We start from the raw sequence: 24,970 nt of genomic DNA, 5'->3' as shown, positions 1-24,970 counted from the left end.
AAAAGCAAGTTTCATAATTTCTTAGCAGCCTCACTTCAAAAAAGCTGAGCATGTGCGAACAAAAAGACAGAAGGAAGCAGCGCAGCGTCCCCTCTGTCAGCGGTTCTTTCGAGCTCTCCGTAGGCCTCCGGGGCACTGCCCTCCACGTGGCAGGGAGAGGCTCGGGCATCAGGAGCCCTGGGTGCAGGGCCTTCACAGTTAGGGGTCCCCGTGTGAGCTCAGCCCTGTGGCGTCAGGAGCCCACGTGTGACTCGTCTCAGAGGTACCGGCACCCGAGCCGCAGTGGGACCCAGGCCCACCATCGCAGCCCCTGCTCATCCTCATCTCGTGTCCTCCCTCCCCACCCAGCCCTGCAGGGCCCGAGGTGAGCTCCGAGTCAGCAGAGAGCACTGTTAAAACACCCCTGGTTGTCCTGACTTCAGCAGGCTCCCCTCCTGCTGGCCTCGCCACGAGACCCTGCCCTGTGGTGTCTTACGCGGCTGAATGTTTAATCATCCTTCCCAAACGTGGGATTCTCTTCTTTGTGAATTCACCCAGCATTGATCCCAAACTGTGTTCTGATCGGGGGACAGATATAGTGGAGACGGAGCACATGGATTCAGAGACTGGGCTCTAGGGTGAGACAAGGATTCCAATTGTGACACCTTTACTTTTGTACGGTGACTTTGGGACATGTGTTTCACCTTTGAGTCCTTTTTTTTTTTTGACTGTAAAATGGGGTTGACAGTAGGACTCAATGGGCAAAGGCATTTAGGGAACCGACCTCGAAACAGGCACTCAGCCGGCTCTCGCTTCCGCCCTCGCTGGCTCCCTGTTCTGTCAGGTGCACCTCGCTTCTTGTGTTGGCCCAGGGCGCTCCCGGGAGGGTGGGCCTCCACAGACACTCGCTTTGTGGAGCCGAGATTGCGGGCAGTCCCCTGTCCCCGATCACCCTGGGCCACACCTTGGAGGGGCTGCCGGGGGGTGTGGAGCCTCCTCAGCTACTACGTCAAGGCTGCTGTGCCCATCGCTGGGCATCCGAGGCCCACCGTGTGCCCTCTGTCCTGAGGGGCAGTCAGGATGCTCTCAGGGCGGGAAGACTCAGATCTTGCACCAGGGACCAAACAGGTGAGCCTGGGGGAGTGGGCGGCTCCGACTCACCTCTCCTTCCCCAGTGCTGTGTTCTGCTCGGGCTGTTCAGCTCCCGGACTGCCTTACAGCTGGGCAGCAGCTGCAGGCTCCGAGGGCGCGGCTTCCCCGAGGGGACCAGCTTTCTGAAACACGGCAGCAAGTCAGAGGCCTGACGGGAATCCGGTGTTGCTTTCCTGGTTCTGGTCAGTGGCGGGAGAAGTCGTGACTGTTTCCAGGGCACGCGGGATCTTATGCCGTAGTTCTGAGGTGCCGCCTGGCGCTCAGTGGTCCTCGCTGAGGTGGCATCAGAGCAGTGGGGAAGGAGGGAGGTCAGTCACCTGCCTGTGTGCGGGGACTGGTGGCCCCCTGCACAGCCCAGCCTCCCCCACATCCTCCAGCCCCGGCCGTGGACCCAGAACTGCTTTGTTGATATCTGAGCCGGATCAGGCACCTGCCACCAGGTGCCCCCAAATGCAGCTGGGACGGCCTGGATTTTCAGGTGAGGGGCAGGCGGGCTGTGCAGGCCCCACCTGCTGATGTCCTGGCCTCGCAGCAGAACTTTAACACGACTGCCCCGTGCTAGGCTGTGCCAGACTCATGGGGTTGGATGAGGCCCCTGTGTTGTGAGTGGGCACCAAGCTCTCCCTGGGGAGGGACATTTGCCTCCTCTGCCAGCCCCTGGGGAGTGTCAAGGGGATGCCCCTGAACTGGGTGAGGAGCAGGTTGGCTGCGTGTGGCCCTTGGAAGACCAGCTCCCCCGCTTAAGTGATGGGGCTCTTTAGGGGGCAGCTCTCCCTTCTGTGGAGCTGCGTCTGCTGCTCAGGACCTGGGGGCCCAGAGTGGAGGCCCCCAAACCTCCCCACATGCAGGCTCCACGCCCCACTTCTCCAGTTTTCTGTGCTCAATTTCAGACTCTTCACTTCATGTTGGCTTCCTCAGGATGTGATGTCCCTTTTAGAGGTGTGTCAGGACCACAGGCAGGACTCAGGGCGCGCCATGGCTTGTCCACACTGGAAAGATTGTTACTTTTAAAAAAGAGCTTTTTATCTAAGTACAGCACAATATACCGACCAGTCCACTAGTCAGAATGATGCAGCTTGGTGGTTGGAAAGAAAATGTCCTCAAATCACTACCCAGCGGAGGAGTGGTGGGTGCCGGGACCCCCGGCCCTCCACCTTCCCTCTGGGTCTTCCGGCACCATGGAGAGCGAGTCTGCTCTTGAACATCAGGTGAACAGAATATGCAGGATGTACCTCCGTGTCCAGCTTTGTTTTCTCCGCACGTTGTGTGTGTGAGCTGCACCTATGTTGTGTGAGTGCTGCAGTCTGTTCATGTCCATCGCTCTGTGGCACTTTCAGCCATTTTTCAAATTGACTTAATTTGTAGAGCAGTTTCAGGTTCATGCCTGAACTGAGCAGAAGGTACAAAGATTTTCCATACACCCTGCCCCGGCGTGCACAGCCTGCCCCGCCGTCAGCATCCCCAGCAGATGGAGCATTTGTTGCCGCTGATAAACCCATGTTGACATGTAATCACCACCCAAAGCACGTAGTTTACATTACTGTTCACTCCGGGTGTTGTCTATCCTACGGGTTTGGACGAATGTGTAACGACACGTACGTACCATTCTAGAGTATCATACAGATGGTTTCATGCCCTAAAACTCTGTGCGCCACCTAATCCTGCCTCCCTCCCCACAGCTCCTAGCGATCGCTGATGCTTTCCCTGTGTCCCCACAGTTTTGCCTTTTTCAGAACGTCATTTTGTTGGGATCGTACAGTAAGTAGTCTTTTCAGATTGGCTTCTTTCACTTAGTCATGTGCATTAAGGTTCCTCCATGTGTTTTCATGACTTGATAGCTCATTTCCTTTTAGCACTGAGTAACATTCCATTGTCTGGATGGACCACAGTTTATTTAGCCATTCACTTACCAAAGGACAACTCTGTTGCTTCCAAGATTAGTTGCTGTGAACCCCCATGTGCAGGTTTTCATGTGGACATGTTTTCAGCTCGTTCCAGTAAATACCAGGGAGTGTGACTGCTGGATTGCATGGCAAAAGTACATTTAGTTTTGTAAGAAGCCGCCGAATTTTCTTCCAAGGTGGCTGTGCCATTTCACTTTTCCACCAGCAGTGACGAGAGTTCCTGGTGCTCCACATCCTCACCAGCGCCTGGTGTTGTCAGGGTTTGGGTCTTGTCCATTCTAATAAGGTGTGTAGTGGTGTCTCGTTGTTTTAGTTTGCACCTCCCTGGTGACATATGATGTGGAGTATTTGCCATCTGTGTGTCTCTTTTAGTGAGGTGTGTGTTAAGGTCTTTGGCCCATTTTAAAGTTCAACTGTTTATTTTCTTATTGTTGAATTTTAAAGAGTTGCTTGTATATTTTGGGTAACAGTCCTTCATCAGATATGTCTTTTGCAAATATTTCACCAGTCCATGGCTTGTCTTTTCATTCTCTTCACAGTGTCTTTCACAGAGCAGGAATTTTTAATTTTAATGAAGTCCAGCTTATCAATTCTTTTTTTCATGGACCAGCCTTTGATGTTGTATTCAGAAGTCATCACCAAACCCAAGGGCATCTGGATTTTCTCCTGTCGTCTTCTAAGAGTTTTACAGTTTTGCATTTTACACTTAGAGCTGTGGTCCATTGTAATTTTTGTGAAAGATGTAAGGTCTGTGTCTAGATTCTTTTTTTTTTTTTCCCATGTGGTTGTCCAGTTGTTCTGGCACCATTTGTTGAGGAGCCTCTTTGCTCATTGTAGTGCCTTCGCTCCTTCATCAAAGACAAGTGGACCACATTTATGTGGGTCGGTTTCTAGGCTCTCCATTCTGTTCCATTGATCTATTTTTATATTCTATCACAGTCCCACACTGTCTTCAGCACTGTAGCTTTACAGTAAGTCTCGAAGTCAGACAGTGCCAGTCTTTGTTCTTTTCTTTGAGTGTTGAGTTGGCTCTCCTGATCTTTCGCCTCTCCAGATACAGTTCAGAGTCAGTTTGTCAGTATCCACAAAAAAGCTTGCTGAGACTTTGATTGGGATTGCACCGAATCTAGAAGTTGAGAAAAACTGACCTTGTGACAATATCGAGCCCTCCTACCCGTGAACATTGAACATCTGTTTATTTAGTTCATATTCGATTTTGTTCATCTGAGTTTTGTAACTTTCCTCATAAAGGCCTTGTACTATTTTGTTAGATTTATACCTAAATCTAGAGATAATCTAGGTGTGTGTTTCATGTTTTCAGGTGCTAATGTGAATGGTATTGTACCTTTAATGTCAAATTCCACTTGTTCATTGCTAGTGTATAGAAAAGTATTTAATTTTTGTGTATTAATCTATATCCTGAAACCTTGCTATAATTGCTTATTGGTTGTAGTTTTCTGTTGATTCTTTCAGATATTCCACACAGACAATCATGTCATCTGCAAACAAAGACAGTTTTATTTATTTCTTCCCAATCTGTATACCTTTTGTTTCCTTTTCTTGCCTTATTGCATTAGCTAGGACTTTGACTATAATATTGAAAGGCTTTGGTTGAAGAGGACATCCTTGCCTTGTTTTTGGTCTTAGGAAAAGCTTCACATTTCTCACCATTAAGAATGATGTTAGCTGAAGGGTTTTGTAAATGTTCTTTTTCAAATTGAGGAAGTTTCACTCTATTTCTAATTTACTAACTACTATTTCTAATTTAAAAATCATGAATTGGTGTTTGATTTTTGTCATGCTTTTTCTGCATCTATTAATGTAAGGATGTGATTTTTCTTCTTTAGCCCATTGATGTGATGGATTACATTCACTGATTTTTTTAAACATTTTTTTATTGAGTTATAGTCATTTTACAATGTTGTGTCAAATTCCAGTGTAGAGCACAATTTTTCAGTTATACATGAACATACGTATATTCGTTGTCACATCTTTTTTCGCTGTGAGCTATTCATTGATTTTTTTAATGTTAAACAAGCTTTGCATACCTGGAATAAACCCTAGTTGGTCATGCTGTGTAATTCTTTTTAAATTTTGTTGGATTCAACTTGCTAATATTTTGTTGAGGATTTTTGCGATTAGGTTTGCGAGAGACATTGCAGTCTTCTTTGCCTACTGTGTCTTTGTCTAGTTTGTATTAGTATATTGCTGGCCTCGGAATGAGTTAGGAAGTAGTCCCTATGCTTCTCTCTTTTGAAAGAGAGTGTTAGAGAATTTGGTATAATTTCTTCCTTAAATGTTTGGTAGAGTGCACAAGTGAACCCATCTAGGTCTGGTGCTTTTTTACTTTGGAAGTTTATTAATTATTGATTCAATTTGTTTAACAGATAGAGGCCTATTCAGATTGTCTGTTTCTTCTTGTGTGAGTTTTGACAGATTGTGTTCTTAAAGGAACTGGTTCATTTTATTTATCCAATTTGTGGGCATAGAATTGTTCGTAATATTTCTTTATTATCCTTTTAATGCCCATGGGATCTGTGGTAATGTCCCCTCTTTCATTACTGATATTAGTAATTTGTGCTGCCTGTCTTTTTTCTTGTTTATCTTGGTTAGAAGCTAATCAGTTTTATTGATCTTTTGATCTTAGTTTTGTTGATTTTTAAAAATTGATTCTATGTTTTCAACTTCATTGATTTCTGCTTTAATTTTTATTATGTCTTTTCTTCTACTTACTTTGGATTTAATTTGCTCTTCTCTTTTAATTTCCTAAGGTGGAAGCTTGGATTATTGATTTTAGGTTTTCTTCTTTTCTGATTTACATATTCAAAGTTATAAATTTACCCTTAAGCACTACTTGCACTGCAGCCCACAAAGTTTAACAAATTGTGTTTTTTTCATTTATTTTAAAATATTTAAAATTTTCTCTTGATACTTCTTATTTGAACTGAATATAATTAGAATTGTGTTAATTTCCAAGCCTTTTGAAATTTTCTAAGTATCTTTCTGATATTGATTCCTAGTTTAATTCCATTGTGGTCTGAGAGTAGACCTTGTATGGTTTCTGTCTTTTAACTTTGTTAAGGTGTGTTTCATGGCCCAAAATGTGAACTGTCTTGGTGAGTGTTCATGTGAGCTTGAATAGGATGAGTGTTTTGCTATTACTGGTAGTGCTGAGTTCAACTATGTCTTTACTGATTTTCTGCCTGCTGGATGTGTCCATGCCTGACAGTGGGGCACTGACGTCTCCAATCTTTAATAGTAGATTCATCTGTTTCTCCTTGTAGTTCTATCAGTTTTTGCTTCACGTATTTTGACACTCTGTTGTTGGATGCATACATGTTAAGACTTGTTATCTTCTTGGAGAATTGACACCTTCATCATTATGTAATGCTCTTCTTTATCCCTGAACTTTCCTTGTTTTGAAGTTTGCTTTATCTGAAATTAATATAGCTACTCCTACTTTCTTCTGAGTAGTGTTAACATAGTGTATCTTGCTTTATACCTTTACTTTTAATTTATGTGTCTCTTTATATTTAAAGTGGGTTTTTTGTAGAAAACATACAGTTGAGTTTGGTTTTTTGATCCACCTTTACAATCTCTGTCTTTCAATTTGTGCATTTAGACTGTTGCTATTCAAAGTGATTATTGATATTGTTGGATTAATATTTACCACATTTGTTTCTGTTTTCTATTTTGTTCTTGATTTTTGTTCCTGTTTTTGTTTTCCACTTTTTTTTTGCCTTTTTCAGTTTTAATTGAGCAATTTATATGATTGCATTTTCTCTCCTATCTTAGCATATCAGTTGTACCTTTAAAAAATTTTTTTATTGGTTGCCCTAGAGATTGCTATATATATTTATAACTAATTTAAGTCCACTTTCAAATAACACTATACTGTTTCACAGGTAGTGTGGGTACCTTATAATAACAACATAATCCTAATTCCTTCCTCCTGTCCACTGTGTCATTGTTGTTCATTTAATTTACATATAAACATGTGTAAGTGTATATATACACAAACTATATATGTGAGATACATACATGATATGTACATCAGCGTATGTAATCAGGTACATTGTTGCTATTACTATTTTGAACAAATTATTATCTTGCTAACTCAATTAAGAATAAGGAAAATAAGTTCTTACTTTACCTTCACTTATTCCTTTGCCAGTATTCTTTCTTTATGTAGATTCAAGGTTCTGACCTGTATAAACTTTTCTTCTCTCTAAGGAACTTCTTTTAACATTTCTTGCAAAGCAAGTCTACTGGCAACAAATTCCCTCAGTTTTTGTTTGTCTCAGAAATTCTTTATTCCTCCCTCACTGTTGAAGGATAATTTTGCAGGGTGTAAAATTCTCAGTCATTATTCTGTCAAATATTTCTTTAGTTCCTTTTTTTCTTTCTTCTCCTGCCTATGTTCCCATTATGTGTATATAACACCTTCGGTAGTTATCCCACAGTTCTTGTATATCCTGTTCTTTTCTGGATTTTTGTTTATTTATTTTTCAGTCTTTGTTCTCTTTGCAGTTTTGGAGGTTTCTGTTAAGATATCCTTAGGCACAGAGATTCTTTCCTCGGCCGTGTTAAATCTGCCAGTAAGCCTATCAGAGGCACTCTGTTTTTGTTACAGAGCTTTTGATCTCTAGCATTTCTTTTTGGTTCTTTCTTGGACTTACCATCTCCCAGTTTACACTGCCCATCTGTTCTCGCATGCTGTCTACTTAATCCATTAGAGCCCTTAACAGATTAATCATAGCTGGTTTAAATTCCCTGTGTGATAATTCCAGCACTCCTGCCGTATCTGAGTCTGATTCTGATGCTTGCTCTGTCTCTGCAAACTGTCTGTTGCCTTTTAGGACATCTAGTCATTTGTTTTGGTGGTTGGACAGGAGGAAGCAGGTAAGAGGAGCCGCTATAAGTAGGCCTTCAGAGACGCCGCGGTGAGGGGTGGGCGGGGAGACGTGCTCTGCAGCCTGTGACCCTGTTGTTAGAGCTCGGTCTTCCAAGGAGCTGCACCTCCAGGCAATGAGCTCCACCTGTGCATCTCCGCACCCCCTCCTCCATGGCTGGGACAGGGTGGCAGGGGTGGGCTGCAGGGGGCGTGGCACTGGTGGACTCACCACCATTTATCTAATTAACCCTCTGGCTGTGCGGTTGTCTCCAGTTTCTCTCTAGTTGAACAAACACTGTAATGAACACATCCAGAGCTAAACCTTCTTGCATGTCTTTGATCTTTTTAGGATAGAGTCTCTAGGAGTGTTTTTGTCAGCTCAGTGGGTGTGAGGGCTCTCGTGTTTGATAGGACTGCCAAACTGCCACCAGAAACTTACCTCCCCACCAGAAGTGGGGACCACGCTGTGAGCTGGCTTGTGTTCATCCCTGCTAATCTGATAGACACTGAAGAACAAGGAGAAAATGAATCTTCTTGTCTAAAATTGTATTTTTTTAATATTAGTCAGGAATCACATTTTTAAGTGTATTTAACTGCAGGCTGCTTTTCTTCCTTTTTGTGAGTTGCCTGATTTTTCCACTTGGCCTGTTTCTCTTTTAAGGTCTTTTCTCTTTTTCCTGCTGTGTCTCTAAGTCCTTATGTAGTGAGGATATTAGGTCTTTGTCTCCAGTGTGTCCTGCAAGTATTTTTCTAGAGTGTTTGCCTTTCTGTTTTGTTCTTGCTGTTTTTAACTAGAGAATTTCATTTTTCTGTAACCAAATCTTTGTTATTTACTTCTTAAGACCGTCCTCAGCTCAAGATTAAATACCTATTCGTATTTTTTTTTGGACATTCAACTTTTTTCTCCTAACATTTAAATCTTTAATACTTACGGAATTAATTTTGGACTTAATACAGTGAATTAGAGAACTAACTTTATTTTTTTAATGATTAGCCAATTTTAATCACATTTTATAACTGATTATTGCTGGTTGATGGGAAAACCAATGATTTTCATGTATTTATTTTAAAATTAGAAGCCTTTCTCAAATTCTTACTTATTCTCATTTTTAGTTGCTATTGTTTTTCTAGGCAGAAAATTGTATGATTTTTTTCCAATATTCATACTTCCTAGTTTCTTTCATTTATTTGACTCTAATTTCTAGACCAGTCTCAAATAATAGTGTGGATATTATAGTATTTTATCTTTTACCAAAATTAATCTGGTATTTTTCTTTTTACTTTACAGAATTAAATGTCTTTTTTGTTTTATTTTTCTCTTGCCTTCAATTATTTGTCCCTCTGCACTGTTGGCAAAGTCTCGGGGGTCACCCTTGGACTGAGTCTGAGTGGAGTTCACCACGGGCACAGGGCTCTCTTGGTTGGGAACTTGGTATGAGATAAGCAAGGTGCAGGGTTACGGGGCCATCTCTGTCCATCCCTCCTCAAGCCTGCTGGCCACTCTGGCCCTTGAGGTCACCAGGAAGCCCTCCCGCCCTCCTGGCCAAGACTGACTACAAGGAGCCCTAGCGGGTGTCGTCCTGCAGCCGAGCGCCAGCCACCCTGTAATGTGTCGTGTGCATAGTATCAATAGGAAAAAGAAATGTTCTACTCATCAGCTGTATGTTTAAGCTGGGACCTTGGGGGTGAGGACGGAGAGCGAGGGTGCTCTTGCCTTGCACTGCTCCCTGCTCTCCCGGGAGGGGTGGCAGGGCCGTGGGGAAGCTCCCAGGACAGAGCCGCAGCCGGGCCTCTCCCTCCTCGCTCTGGGAGCCTCGTTCCACCTCGCCTAGAGCCACGCCCTGAGCCACGCAGCTTCTCTGACAGTGTTGGCAGGTCCGTCGGCCTGAAACGTCCCTCTGACCTTGAGAGAGGCCCGTGTTCCCACATGACTTCTGCACACTAAGGTGGTGAAAGCCCCTGGGGAAGCAGGTGGTGCCCTCAGGTCTGGTCGGCCCCTGCGTGCACTTCAGCCCAGGTGGGCCCTGAGTCCTGGCAGAGCCCTGGGCGGGTGTCCACTGCACCCTATGTGCCCCACATGGTCCCCCCTTCACTGTTGCCCGCCAGCGCTTCCCTCTTTATCCTCCCTCCATGCTCACGGTCTGTCCCTGTGGCCCTTGGCCCCGTGGCACCTGGCCGTGTCCCCCTCCCAGCCGCCTGGCATCCTGACTCTGTCCTTGGTGCTGTCTGGCATGATGGGGACTTGAGAGCGTTATTCAGAGCTCCGTGTTCCCATGACTCCAAATAAATGGAGTTGGACTGGGTCATATTTTGTGCTTTGATGGAGCCAGAAACTTAGAAACCTTGGTTGAATTTATATTTACTGAAAACAGCTTTATTCATAAATAAATATTAGGAACATGAATTTAAAATACTAACTGTATTGTAAACTGCCACACACTTCCACTGGAGGGTGTCTGCTGCGGGAGACGCGGGGTGAGGACGCGGGTAGACGGTTTTCACGTCCGATCTCAGGATCAGTATCGCTTAGAATCTTTCCTTCAAGGCTACTAACAAACCTCTTGGTTCTGTTTTTGTACCTGTGTGTGTGTGTCTACTCGGCCCCGTTCCAGGATGAAGTCCTGACTGTGATCAGAAGAGTGGATGACAACTGGGCGGAGGGGATGCTGGGGGACAAGATTGGGATCTTCCCCCTGCTGTACGTGGAGGTGAGTCTGTGCTCCCAGACCCCTCTTCTTGCCCTCTGTTGTTTGTTTCGCCAGACTGGGGGTGCCCTGGCCTTGGAGCCTGCTTCTAAGGAGAACAGTAATCTGAGATCGGATGGCGGCGGCCTTTGGGTTTTATTCAAACCCTGTGGCCTATGAGGTTTGCCTCGGCCTCCTGGGAGTGGTCTGTGTGGGCCGGACTGTCCGTCATCTTAGCGCCTGGGCCACGAGGCAGGGCTCCGTGCAGACCTGGGCCCAGCCTTGTTTTTCCAAGACTCTCCCAGGTTCTGCTGCTCTTGCCCCCAGACCCCAGGGGAGAAGAGCTCATACTGGGAGGCCGCCTTTCCCTGTGACTCTGCAGACAGCTAAAGGGCGCGTAGAGGCCTCCAGGACTCCGGGTTTGGGGCAGCTCATCCAGCTGCAGGTCCCTGATGGGGAGACAGTTTGGGCCAATTTAAGGGCTGATGATTTCCCGCCTCTTCTCTGTAACCAAGAAGCACCAGGTTTCCAGCGAGTCAGTTATGGGCAGTGACCAAGCGGGCAGCACTCAGACCTTTGACCTTTAAACCCTTGGTCGTAGTGGGCTGTGTGTGCATCTGCTGTTGGTCAGCACATGTCCGCGTGTGCACGTCCACAGACTGACCACACGCCCAACCCATGCATCTCTGTGTCCTCTGGGGATGTTCGTTCAGCCTCTCAGCTGCCCCACTGTGAACACCAGGGGCCCCCCGCTTGACAGAAGGGCCCCCGCTGATGAGGGGCGGAGCCAGATGTATTCCCAGGGGACTGCCCCGGACTCAGCCCCCTGCTCAGGGCAGGGCTGCCCCTGACGCAGGGACTGGGCGGGCTCTGCCCCTGCTCAGCCCCGTGGGCCGGTGGGTTCCGTTACCTGCTGGTTGTGGCATCCAAGGCTCTTTGCAGTTTAGCCTCCTCTGTTTTTCCAGTTTCTGGCCCTTTCCTCCCCTTTCCCTAAATGTTCTGCACCAATGGTTCTCACACTTCCTCAGGATAAACAGCTCAGGAGTTCTGAGACTCTCCTACAACACTGAGTCCACACACTGCACACACACTCCTCTCTGGTTCCCCTGTGAGGGACACACACGTGCACACATGTGCACACACACGCTGCACTCTGGCCTCTGTGAGGAGCACACAGTGCACACATGTGCAAGCACACACACTGCTCTCTGGCCCCTGTGAGGACCACAGTCCCCAGCACCTCCAGCCTCATATGTGCATTTGCTTCAACTCTGGGGGGTGATCTCCATCTTGCTGCTTTAGACACCAGAACTCGATGCACAAAACCAGATGTGGAGAGTCTGAGCTCCCTACGTCTTTGGCCAGTGGAACGTCTTCCCAGGCAGACTCTTACAGGGCCACTTGAAGACAGACAGGGATGTCCCTAGGAACTGGCCACGATGCCCTGAACTGGAGTCAACTCAGATGCCCATCACGGTGGGACAGGTGCCGGAGCCGGGGCATCTACGTGAGGGTGCTGCCCAGCAGAGAGGGTGAAAAGACTACTTTAAAAGCATGGATGCATCTCACAGACAAATGTTTGAAAGAAGCCAGGCAGAAGAGAGTACGTACGCTCTATGACTTTTCCTTCTAGAAGTTCAGGAGCAGCAGAACTCCCCCTGCTCCGGGTGGTGGAGTAGGGGGCCTGGGGAGACTGGGTGGAGGAGGCAGGGGAGGCCCTGGGGGAGGGGAGGCTCCTGCCTTGACCTTGGGCATAGCTGTGTGGCTGTCAAGTGGACAGGTAACAACCATGCACTTTTCCTTAAGATGCAGTTTAAGAAGCTAAGACCCAATCTTGCAGAGAGCCCGAGGCAGGTAGCAGGGCCCCCCTGCGGGAGGCCAAGCCTGGCCCACCAGCTTCCCTGTCTGGAGGGGCACAGGCACTGTCGGGGAGGCTGCGAGCTTGGGCTCTGGCTGGAAAGCCAGTCAGCAGGGCCTCTTCACACTCTCAGGGCTCAGACACACTCAGAGGCACTGGGGGTCTCTGTTCAGTGCTTCTCCAGGCTCGACTGCCTGAACCCTGGAGACAGTCTTCCAGATACTCTCCCTGGAGGGTGCAGGGGTGTCCCTGCAGGCCCCTCTGCTCTGAGCACTGCCTCCTCAATTGCACGGTTCCTCAGAGACCAGGCAGCTAGGCTGTCCTCCTGGGAGCAGGGGCTGAGCAGGGCAAGCAGCCTCACTCCCCTGTCCTGCACCTTTGGGACAGGGTTGCAGCTCACGGCCCCCGGCCCCCGGCCCCCACCATCGCCCTAGGGTCCCAGCCACAGCCCGAGGTGCTCTGAAATAGGTTCCTGGACCTCAGCAAACACTGAGGAAGGAGGCCCAACCGGTATTTTCCTGAGACTGATTTACTGTTTATGTATCAGTTGTCTTTTGACTCACCTGTACGTGACCTTGGGGGCATCCCCATGGGTTGCAAAGTTCAGACTGTCTTCCCTCTGGGAGGCAAGTAGGCATCTGAGACCAGAGCGGGGTCTTGGGTCTTTGCAGCTTTGGGACCCGAGCTGAGCCTGTGTCGGCAGACAGGACAGTTCGGTGTGGTGTTTATCCCCACAGACGTTGCCCTGCCTAAACCGGGCTTCTCGCAGGACGGAATCACAAGGAGCCCTCCTCCGACCCTGAGGCTGCGGTCTTAAGAGCGTGCAGGGCAGGCGGGCGGGCACGCGGCAGGCGGCCACTGGGCCCCGCAGTGCAGAGGTCGTGGTGCTGGACTGGGGAGGACCCTTCAGGAGTGAGCGTTCACTCTGCCCTGGGGACGCAGCATCCTCTCCCATCCCAGGCGGGCTCTCCCCCCGTGCGCACCAGGGGGCTGCATGCGACTCCAGGGCTGCTGCTTTGGGGAAGAATGAGATTATTTGAGCCCAATGGCATTGCCTACACAAAACCCTCTGCGTGGAGGCAGGCGGCGGGTGGTTTAGACTGTGTTTTGGTGCCGCCGAGCCCAGGCTCTGTGCCTGGTGCGTCCTGCTTCTGCTCTGCTGTGAGCCTGGCCGGTGGGCTCAGAACGCGGGCAGGAGGCCGGCACTCGGGGGTCAGAGGGCCCTGGGAGGCGGCGGGGGGAGAGGGGGACCGCACCAGTTCTTCTTCAAGCAGCTCTGGTGAGGGAGCAGATGAACAAAGCCTTAAACTAGAGCAGAACAGCTGAGCCTGGTTGGAGGCAGCATTTCAAAGGAAATAATTCTGGATTTAGATCACAGATTCTGGGGCCTGGAGTGAATTTTTCAAAACCAGCCTGTGGAGGGAGGACAGGCGTTTGTAGTGGAAATGCTGACAGCCCTGCGCCTGGGCCGTCTGGGTGTGCGGCCGTCCAGCGCCCGTGCCCCGCTGGGCCCGTGGGCACCGCGCATCCCTCCCCTGGCTGCGCAGGTCTCGCGGCGCTTTCTTTGGTTTGGTTGTAACTCACTGAGACGTGACCAGCTGCAAACCCCGCTCAGTCGGCGAATGAGAAACCCCAGGGCTGAGGGGACTTTACTGCCTGGCCTGATGTCAGACCCTGTGTGTGGACGTGGCCCTTCCTGGCCCAGCCCCGGGGCTCAGCTGAGGACTTGGCGCCCTCAGGGGTTCCCTTGACTCACATGTTTCCTCTCTGGTTCCCACTGGAACCCAGGGCATCCTTTCAGGCCCACCCCATCCCCCATCCGTCACCCGTGAAGGCTTCAAACCCTTCTCCAAACTGACCCCTGGATTGGGGCCTGAACTCTGTGCCCTGGGCTCTGCTAGTGCTTCCCTTGGACCCATGGTCCGCACTCGATCTGCATGTGTCCAGTTCCAGGAGGGCCCAGTGTTCTGCCCCTCCCTGACCTCACTGGCAAGGCTCTGCCAGCAGCCTGAGGACTGTCCACCTGGAATCCGTCCAGCCTGGCAGGGCTATGTGCCGACGAAGCTGTGTCCTGCTGGTGCAGGAGGTGGGGAGCCCATAGAGTGCCGCTCCTACTCTGGTGCCCCCTCTGGGCATTTCCCAGGCAGCACAGCTCAGCCAAAATGGGGAGAAGGGGGACTCGCCTTTGGGTGCCCCCTCTCTCCCCTCCCCTGGTCCCTGCAGGTCTGCACCTTGCACCCCAGAAATGGGTGGCCCAGGGAAAGATTGGGGTGACACTGGGCTGACATGGCAGTAGTGCCTGGAAAACACACCTCTGCAATAAAATCCTCTGACACCACCCCAGCCTTTGTCGTGTTTTCAGGGTGGCATCCGTACTGTACGTGCTGTTGGAAGGATTGGAGGTTTGAACCCACTGTGTGCCGGGTGGCCAATACTCACTGCTACCTCCTCTCTCCTCAGCTCAACGATGCTGCCAAGCAGCTGATGGAGATGGACAAGCCGGGCCTGGCCGTGGCGTCCGGCTGCCTCACCTCCTTGCCCTCTGACCCCAGCACAGCCATCAGAGCCACCCCGGGTCCCACTTCAGGCAGCACAGGGGCGGTGAGCGCCTTCCAGAGGCGTGTGGACAGCAAGAAGAATGCCAAAAAGCGGCACTCCTTCACGGCACTCAGCATGACGCACAAGTCTGCGCAGGCTGCCAGCCACAGGCGCTCCATGGAGATCAGTGCGCCCGTGTTGATCAGCTCCAGTGACCCCCGAGCCGCGGCCAGGATCGGGGACCTGTCGCACCTGTCCTGCAGTGCTCCTGCCCAGGTAATGTCGTGGTGCCTCCTCAGCTCCACCTGGCTCTCCATCCCCGAGTTGGTCCCCTGGGCTGGCATGAGGGAGGCCAGGCAGTGGTGCATTTGGGGGTCTTGGCCTCAGGGTCACCCAAGCCCTGGTGGGAGGTGTGTTTCGGTCTCAACCAGCATTCAGACGGCCCAATAATGTCAGGTGCTTCTCAGGGCCTGCGGCTGAGCCTTTGAAGGTCCTATCCCAGTCTGCCTTCAGCCCCTCTGACGTGTTGGAAAAAGTCTTGGTTTAGTGCTCTTGTGTCTTCAGCATCTTGGTGACACTTGCTGACGTCCTCCCTGTCAACAGAGAGAAAGGGCTGGAGCTCAGACCCAGAAGTGGCCGCATGTTTGCAGAGTCCTTCTGTGTGGATGTGGCACTGGCTCTGTCCACCAGTGCAGCAAAGGGAGGACCTTGTTCTCAGCCAGCCAGACCAGGCGGCCCTGGAACCAGGCTGTCAGTGAGTCCAGATTCGTCCTGCTTACCGCACAGCAGGCCAGCAAATTGAGAGATGAGGCAAGGAATAGCAACTTTACTAGGAAAGCCAGCAGACCGAGAAGATGGTGGACTTCTTGTCTGAAGGAGGACCATCTTGCCTGGGTTTGGATGCTAGTTTCTTTTATAGAACAAGAGGGAGAGGTGAGGTGTGAGGAGGTAAAGTAAAACAGGCGTAGGCTGTTGCAGACATTTCCTGGTTCCAGCCAGACTTCGAGGGGGAGGTGTTAATTTCTCCTTGCCCGCAGTCATTCACAGGTGGGCCCCATCAGGATGTTTCCTGTGAGCTAAACAAAAGTATTTTAGCTTAATGCTCAGGCCTGGGAGGCAGGGTCCCGGGAGATGGGCCATGATGTGTACATTTTAAACTGTAGCCCACCTCCCTTTAGTGATTAACTTGTAGGGAAAAAAAAAATAGAATACAAAGGTTAAAGTAAAAGAAACTGACCCAGTCTGGGGCCAGACTTGTTCTTCCCTGTTACAAGGCCAGACTCGCCCACGGTGCCCAATCTCTAAGTCCTGTACTCGCAGGAAATGGACACTGGCAGAGCTCTCTGGAACGTCCTCCTGCCCCAGGCGTGGGCAGGAGGCCCCTTTCCCTCAGCTCACCTGCGCTCCGCCCTTGCTGCCACGGCTGCTGAGTTAATCCTCAGAGGGACCGTCGGGGCCCTGCCGTCAGTTCTACTGTCCACAGGCCGGCCTGGTCAGGAGGGGTCAGACCTTCTGGTCCACGGGATTTACCTGATGACATAGCTTGTGCTGGAGATGACTGAGGTCCTGGGACCTGTTTTCCCGCAGGTACACGTGACCAGTGTGGTCAGAGGGTGAGAGGTCAAGCACAGCAGTTTGCACCTGTCTCTGACCCGGTTTAACTACACTGACAGGAGGTGGAAGGGTGGTGCTGAGAGCTGTGAGTTAAGGGCTGCGAACCAGGAGGCCAAACCCCCGCTCTGCCCCCGCCTGGCCCCGCCCCTGCCTTGGCCCCACCCCACTCTGGCTCTGCCCTGGCCCTGCCCCGTCCTGGCGCCACCCCGACTCAGGCTCTGCTCTGGCTCCGCCCCTGCAGCGGCTCCGCACCTGCCCTGGCCCCACCCCCACCTGGCTCCGCCCCCGCCCTGGCGCTGCAGCGGGGCCTCCTTCCTGGTCTGCGCCCTCAGATTCACTGCCATCTTCCTGCCTCTGGACCACCTGGAGTCCTCTAGTAACGTTGACCTCCACCTGGGTGCTCCTGGAGATGCCCCGTTGCCTCAGACAAGCCCCGATCTCCTTAATGTGGCCTCAAAATCCCCCCAAACTGGGGCTCTTGTCTTTCCACCACTTCCACCAGTCACTCCACCCTCCACACAGACCCTCACTTGTGCGCCCACGCTGGTCCGGCTTGGCTCCCCCTCCCAAGACTGCGCCACTGGTTCCTCTGCTGCTGTTCCTGCCCCTACCTGACCTCGCCCCCCTCCCCGCCCCCTCCCCTCCCAGGGCGAGACACAGTCCAGGCGGGACACCCAGCAGGAACCGGAGGGCATGCTCGCTTCCCCTCACACCTTGTCGCTTGTATTCATAATCGACTCCCCCACCCCTGGACCTGGAGGCCCTTGGCAGGGACTGGATGTTGTTTACTCCTGTGTCCTGGCCCTGGCCCCCCAGGCCATCTGTCCTCGGGTGGCCTGGGATCTGAGTCAGCTTGCTGGATTCCAGGTGGGCTGCGTGTGAATCATCATGGCTCCAGCGATGACCTCCCTGCCATTACAGTCCCACGGGCATGGGGGTCCACGAGGACAGCTGCAGAGAAGGCGCAGCTGGGAAGTGAGCCCCTGAGGGCTCCCAGGGGAATGAGGTGGGGCTGAGCCTCAGGTGCCTGCCCTGCTCACACATGACCCTTACGAACTGTTCCTCCCTGCTACTTGGGGAGGTCAGAGGTCAGCTGAGTCCTCGTGAATAATGGAGCATCTGGGTCACCTTGCTGCTGGGGAGGGAGGCTGTTTCGTGCTGGTGAGTGTCTGCTTGTGGACGTCATCAGGCCAGAGCGGGAGGTAACTGCATATCAGAGCTGCCTGCTGTAAACCCCTTTGGAAGCCAGCAGGTGCCCCAGGCCGTCTCCTGGCTGCCCGGCAAGCCTCGGTGGTGGCATAGGGCTCCCGTGCCGGTCAGCTGGGCTGGTTAGCCCTCCAGGCCTGCTTCCTGCCCGGACTGCTCATCCACCATAGGCTGGTGCTGCATGGTGCCCTCACCTCAGAAGCCAAGAGATGCTGCCAAGGGTGCCCCCTTGCTGGTAAATGAAGCCTTGCTGGGACAGCCGCACCTGCTGCTGCCACATCATCTGCCCAGCTGTTTTCAGGCCACAGCAGAGGAGCCAGTGGTTGAGAAGAGACCATGTGACCTGCAGAGGCTGAAATATGTATCGCCTGGCCCTGTGCGGGGACACTGGCCCAGCCCTGGTCGGTGGCATCCCCATCACTGTGGCAGAGGTGGGATGTGGCCGCCGGTACACTGGCCTCCACAGGCTCCCACGTGGAGGTGACACGCCACCTCCGCTCATGTTCAGTGGCCAAAGCAAGTCTGCCAGCCCAGCTCTGCTTGAAGGGGTGGGAAGTGGAGTCCACGGCACTCAGGGAGGAGCCCAGGTGTCGGAGAATAGTCCACGGCACCATCTCCTCAGCGCCTCTGATTCTCTGTGAATTTTAACTGCTTCACACAGAGGCCAGCAACCTCAGAGAGCAGGCAGCGACCCACAGAAACCGAAGCCGGTGTTCCTCTGCCTCCTGTCCTTGGACGGCTGTGGGGTGCGCCTGGTGCTCTCCGTGGGGTAGCCGGGTCCACGCAGGCTGACCCCATCCAGCCTGACCCCATCCAGCCAACAACCGGCTTTCACCAGACACGATGTTTCTCAGCTTCAGAGTGACCGTGACTAATGGACCAGCTTAAAGTAAGCAAACGGAAGCCCTTGAGATGGGGGAATTGCCCTTTAAAATCGATGGAACAGGGAGTGTTTGAAATTCATCAGCGAGAACATCAAGAAGGAGCGTTTCCTCAGTGTCTGAGGAGGAAAGGAAGGGTCCTCCTGGGAGCCTCCGGCATCTTTAAACGCGCCCACCTGCCACCTCCTCCTGCTGCCTCCTCTCCTCTGTGCTGCAGGTTGGCCTCCAGCGGAGGAAGAGGGGACCATCACACCAGGCTCCCTGCTCTCAGCCGAGCCTCCAGGCTCCTGCCTGCGGAGAACCTGAGTTTGTGTTTACATTTTCAGAAGGTTACAGATTTAATTCTGTGCCTTATAAGGAGCAAAAATAATTTTAAAAAAATACGAAGTGAGTACAAGAAGAATAAAAAATCTCACCCCAAGGACTTCGCACAAGAAGAGCTTTCTCCGTAGACATAGGGGCTGCTGTCCAGGACTCACCAGCGGGGCAGAGACGCTGGCCGCCTGGGCCCGGCTTTCCATCCACAGTGTCAGGTGCCAGTCGTGTTTGTTCTGCAGTGGTGATGAGACAGGAATCGTGTGCAGGTTTCTGCTGGGCCCCAGGCTGTCGCTGGTGGATAAGGGGGACCATCTAGACCCCGGGACCTGTGAGCTGCCTTCCCTCTGTCCTCTCTCGTGTTTGGCAAGCTCTCGGCTAAAGGAGCAGCCATGGCAGGTCCAGGAGGGCTCTTGGTGGACCACACCCTCTAGGACCAGCCAGCCCAGCAGGAGACAAGGACACAGCTCCAGGGCCCAGAAGCAGATGGTAGGGGGCACCGTGGATCAGCACAAGGAATGGCCGCAGACCTGCCGGTGGGAGGAGACGGCAGGAGAGGAGGCCAGGGTGGGCACCCAGGGCCTGAGCCCACCTGTTGGCCATAAATATTTTATTCTAAAGTTGTCTGTGGGAAGCATGTTCCGAAGAGTCTGATTTACACCCTGTGTCATGGAGTGGTAGCGTGTAATGAATAAAACATGCACATTTCACGGCTCCTTGCGGCGACGACAGTGCTGTTGGGGTCGGTGGCCCTGAGGACTGAGCCACCCGTGTCCTCGCCCTGCCAGGCGGCTCCCTGCCAGTCGGGCTGCGCTTGCCTGCCTGCCCTGAACCCCAGCATGTGTCCATCACCAGGCACCTGGAAAGAGTACAGTGAGCCACCCTATCCCAGTGGTCAGCCCTCTGGCGAGGGGCCTGGAGGGGGCGAGGTGTCGCCAGGAGGCAGGGAGCACGTCTGTCCCAGGGCTTTTCATCTGGAACAGCTGGAGCCGCTCTCCTTCCTCCATCTCTGCCAGATTTCCTCACTCCTGCCAAGCCTTCACTGATCCCTTAGGGCCCAGAATCATTTAAAAGTAAACCATTAAAAATCAAAGCAGAGTCAGCCACGAGCCCCTCACTGAGGAGGAAACAGGTCCCAGTCCCGACCCAGGAAGCCTGTTCCATGTGATCAGAGCCAGGGGCCAGACTCTCCCATCCCCGCCTTCTAGAAGTGGTGCACGAGGGTGTGGTAGGGCTCCGGGCAGTGCTGTCCTCCCCGGGCGGGGCAGCTGCTACAGCTTGGAGCCCCGTGTGATGCCTTGTGCTTAGGAGCCCTTAATCAGACCCCCAAGAGGAGCCCCCGCCTGTACTGTCAGCACACGGCTGCCTCCGGCTCGGCTGGGCCTGTGTCCACGGCTGTTCACAGCTCAGCTGCCAGCGGGGACACCCTCCACCTCTGTTGACAGGAACAGAGGTGAAGACCGGGCTCAGAGGAGGACGGATGGGACCCTGCACCCCTGGGAGGTGACCCTGCACCCCTGGGAGGTCACCCGCCTCCGAGCAGAGCCAGGGGGCTCCCACCACTGGACATGATGCCCGAAGGGCCTTCATCTGGGCTCCGCGCTGCATGGGGGCCAAGTCGGAGCCCCGGGCTCAGTGGGTGGAGTTGTAGATGGTCTTCATCTCGACCTTGACTTTTGGAAAAGAAGTTGTCACAGGTTTGACCTCTCCTGACCCCTTTCCAGCTCTGATGGAGGGTCTGCCCTGAGATCCCAGTTACTTGCTTTGTGGTCTTTGTCCTGTTGAGTTTCAGCCGAGGCCAGGTGTCCAGCAGCCGTCGGCACTGCCCACTGTGCTCCTGCGGGGCAGCTTTGTCACCCCAGAGCCGGGTGAGCTCCCCAAGTCCTCCAGCCCTGAGCACCTGTCGTGAGGAGTTGACAGGTGTGGGGGGCTGGAGGGCCAGCACTGTGGCCCAGCCCACACCCGCAGCCGGCCTCTGCCTCCGCCTGGGAGATGGAAACTGGTCTCCTCCGCGTGGACCGCCTCCTGTTGAATCACGGCCCGAGTGGCTGGAGGGCAGCGGGGACGTGGAGAGACCCCACGGTCAGCATCAGCAGCTTTGCTGTTGGGCCGGCTGCTGTTTCAGGAGAGTTTGCTTGGGCAGGAGGCCCTGTTACAGGAGCAGGGTCGTGGGTTTGGGTCCGTCTGAGCCAGCTGTCTCCTGGGTCCTGCCACCCGGCCTACACCCTCAGCCACACTGTGGTCAGCAGTGCCCAGGCCTGGTCAGCAGGATGGCCAATAGCAGGGTCACTCCACGGTCCTCCCCAGTCCCTTCCTGGCCCCCACAAAGGCACGAGTGTGGGATCATCTGAACCAGGGCCTGATCTGGAAACAGACTCAGATGGCTCTGTCATTCTGTGTATCTCACTTTGAAAACTTGACGGGAAACCAATCACTGTTGATAGTAAAATGATGGAAAATTTGAACATACAGCCTTTGGAAAATTAACTGAAATTCCAGGTCCCTAAGTACCAGCGCCATCGTGTGTTATATAAGTGCCCATGCTTTTCCCCCAGAGGAAACACACCCATCTAATGAGAAAGCAGCTGGCGCCGTGTCCAGTTCCCTAGCCCATCCCTTCGATGCACGGCCCTCAGCTCTCCCAGCCTCGTGCATGTCCTCCCCTCGGCCGTGGGGGCCGTGCCTTGCTGGCGTCCAGCCTGCACCGGGAGCACGGGGCCTCAACACCTGGTTCCTTGTGTTGTAAACGGTGCCGTGAAATCCTCGTCTGAACCTTCACTTGCCTTGTCCATATATTTTAGGATTCGTTCTGAACAGGAAGTGAGGGGTCAGCAGGGCCCCCCTTCTCTCCAGAACTGAGAGAAGCTTTGTCAGTAACTAGATTTGGGCAGTGTGTATGGGAAGGGCCTGGGGCTCCTCCCTGCCCAGTTTCTCCCTGACTGTGAGCAGGGTAGCATTCCCTCTGGCCCTCATTCTGTCAGCCACTAGTCCTGCTGGTACAGGGGGGTGACATGCCCATGCCTAACCCCCAGAACCCATGAATGTGTCACCTCACTTGGCAGAAGGACAAGGAACTTAGAGACGGGAGACAGTCCTGGGCCCCTGGGCCCAGCGTGAGCATAGGGGGTCCTTCTGAGATAAGTGAGGGGCTGACCCTGCTGCTCTGCTGGCTGTGAGGCCACAGGAGGGGCCCGTGCCTGGGGGTGGGAAAGGCTGGGATGGACTCTCCCTGGAGCCTCCAGAAGAGCAGCCCTGCCACACGTGCTTTTAGGACCCCCCCAGAGCTGACCCGAGACGGGAAGTCTGTGTCACACCAAGGCACTGGCTTGCGGTCACTTGCGCAGCCACGGGAAGCTCCTGTGGACAGCGTGGTGGGGCAGCACACAGCCCCAGCACCGGGCTGCTGAGTTCACGCCCAGCCTGGCAGTGTGACTGAGCCACTGGCCTCCCTGCTCTGGGCCTCGACCCCCCCGTGGTGCGAAATGGTGGCAGACAGTGGCTCCCACTTTACACGCTTACTCTGAGAGTGAGATGCATCGTCCCAGGTGAGGTGCTCAGAGCAGAGCACGGTCCCAGTGAGCGCCGCGTGGGGGAGTGGCTGTCACATCCATGCCCTATCTAGGCCTCCCTCCCCCTCCTCACCCTGCCCCTGATCCAGGGCTGAACTTCCACAGCTGCCAGCATCCCTACCAGGTGTGTCTTTGGCCTCAGGGTGCGGACCGGGACCCGCAGGTGGCCCAGGGGCTCCAGGGGTTCACACACCCCCTCGTCTGCCAGCCTCTCTTTCAGCCTAGCCCTTCACCTGATGCTCCCAGGAGCCCCTCTGGCCACGTACAGGCAAGCCCCTGCCGTGTGCTCGTGGGCCCTGCACTCGCTGGGACCCTGTGTCTGCAGGGACCTGCCTGACGCCTGTCCCCCTGAGTAAGCCCCATGGTCAGAGGCAGTGCCTATGCCCCAGTCGGCCCAAGCTCAGGTAGGTGGCTCCCTCCACTGGGCTGCAGGCAGAACCTGGGACCCTAGCAGGCCAAAGGGTCAGGCAGCTGAGGGGCCAGATGTCCCTGGACTCCACCCCTACTGCCCTTCTCCCGCCGTAGGAGCCCCCGTCCACTCACTGTCTCCTCTTGTCTGTTTCCAGGACTCCTCCTCGGCCGGACCTGCCCCAGCGGCTGAACAGCAGGGCATGGCTCCCAAAGTCCAGCTGCCCCTCAATGTGTGAGCTGCCATTTATGTTTTTGGGGTCCCAGCCTTCAGCACGTCCCCCACCCCTGCGAGCATGTCAGTGTGGGGCTTTCTAGTGTGTCACCAGCTGGTCCCCTTGGTTCTAACAGGACTGCTGACGGGCAGCCTGAGAGCAAGTCCAGCAGGTCCTTTACCATCACTGTTCCTCGGACATTCAGTACAAGCAGGAGGGCGGTCTGGACATTTGATGGCACTTTGGCCACTCAGGAAAGGGCTCCAGAGGCCCCTGAGAAGGTCAGTATGGGCCCTGCAGGGCAGAGGATGCCCACGCAGTGGGCGTCACCAACTGCTCAGGCGAGGCTCAGTATTTGAAGCACCCACGGCCACCCCCGTGTGTAGCAGCTGCATGCCACTCCCAGGGAGAGCCAGATGAAGCATTGCTGGGACGCGAGGGGCCTGTCTGCTCTTGTTAAGTGACAGCTCCCGAAAGACGTGCAGTTTCAAACCGCCACGTAAAGCGTGCTGTGGAGAGTCACTGCCGTCTGCTCTGTCATTTGGCAATGAGTTCAGTTACTTGAACAAACGTTTAAGGTGGAGAGTATGAATTAGGCAAACCACGTGGCAGAAAGTCCCCCAGGTCCAGTACGGCCAGAGGGACACTTAGAGCCTGTGTAGCTGCAGAACACGATGGAATTCAGGCGAACGGTGCCTGTTGAGAATGCAGCCTACCCGTCCTCAGAGGGATTCCTGCAGTCCGTGCTTGGTGCACGGTTCAGGCTCACCTCCTCTGCCTGCATCTAGCGCGGATGGGGGCTCCCCAACACCCTCCCTTTACTGCTCAGTCTGGTGTGACTGGGTTCTTGTCACAGCCAACTAAACCAAGCACATTGGGACTTACCTGTTTTTACGTGGCCTCCTGAGGGGACAGAGGTTAGTAAGTGCTGTCCAGGTGTCTTTAGGCAGAAACTCAGGGCTCACAACACGGGACAGGAGGCACTCTCTTCCGACCAGGTTTCCGGATAAGCTCCAGTGGCCTCCACTCAGACCTTGGGCGGCCCCCCGGGAAGGATGGGCAGTGGTCTTACTTGCTGAGAATTGAGTGCGGGACCCTATCCCTGAGGAAGCAGACCTGGTCCACAGAAGACCAGGGGGCCCTACTGTAGTTCCCCAAGAGAGAGGAGGGACAGGGGAGCTCTTAAAGGACAAGGCGTCCCCAGCAAGTGGCTGAGTGCCTGACACTCAGCTGAACTGTTCACCTGTTCAGAGAGAGCCAGCTCCTCCCTCCTGGGCACTGAGGGTCCGGTCCCCCAGGTCAGCCACTCTGCCTTTGAGACCCAGGAGGTAGTACGGGTCCAGGAATGTCACTCTGAGAGTCATCAGTAATCCTGGAGGCCTCGGCCACACACAGACCTTCCACATCACGGAGGGAGTTCATGTTTGGTGCAGAGTTTGGAGGGACTTCTTACTCCCCCTGCCCTCGCTCTGTCCTGAGGGGATGAGGGGGTCCGTGTGGCCCCCAGCCCCATGCCTCCTCCCTCTTCCTCACCCCCAGAGCATGGCTGTCCCTGTTTGGGTCGAGCTTTTCATTTAGGTAACAGAATGGAGTCCGATACATCATTCAAAGGATGATAAGCATTTTGGCAGGAATGTGTCTGCTGGTCATGTGGTCATCAGATGGACTGTGGCCAGCACGAGTGTCCCTGGCTCCTGCAAGTTAACGTGTGTGTTCTGTGGCTGCACAGTTTGCCGTCAGGGAGATCAGACCT

The 24,970-nt window shown here is 53.2% G+C and overlaps 1 protein-coding gene across 3 annotated transcripts in view; it reads left to right on the top strand.

Annotated features, from left to right (window-relative positions):
- SH3RF3 (SH3 domain containing ring finger 3) overlaps nucleotides 1–24,970 on the top strand; it is a 117,035-nt gene that overhangs the window by 59,723 nt on the left and 32,342 nt on the right. For 2 of the 3 annotated variants that reach the window (XM_064481758.1, XM_064481756.1), the window contains 3 exons: nucleotides 10,542–10,637; nucleotides 14,932–15,285; nucleotides 23,161–23,237. In XM_064481758.1, coding sequence (XP_064337828.1) covers nucleotides 10,542–10,637; nucleotides 14,932–15,285; nucleotides 23,161–23,237 — 527 coding nt within the window. The remainder of the gene's footprint in view (nucleotides 1–10,541; nucleotides 10,638–14,931; nucleotides 15,286–23,160; nucleotides 23,238–24,970) is intronic. The other variant, XM_064481757.1, reaches the window with a different exon arrangement.

Source organism: Camelus dromedarius, chromosome 33, assembly GCF_036321535.1.
Source record: "Camelus dromedarius isolate mCamDro1 chromosome 33, mCamDro1.pat, whole genome shotgun sequence".
NCBI classification, from domain to species: domain Eukaryota; kingdom Metazoa; phylum Chordata; class Mammalia; order Artiodactyla; family Camelidae; genus Camelus; species Camelus dromedarius.
Note: the sequence above shows the minus strand (reverse complement) of the source record. Positions and strands in the feature narration are given on the sequence as shown.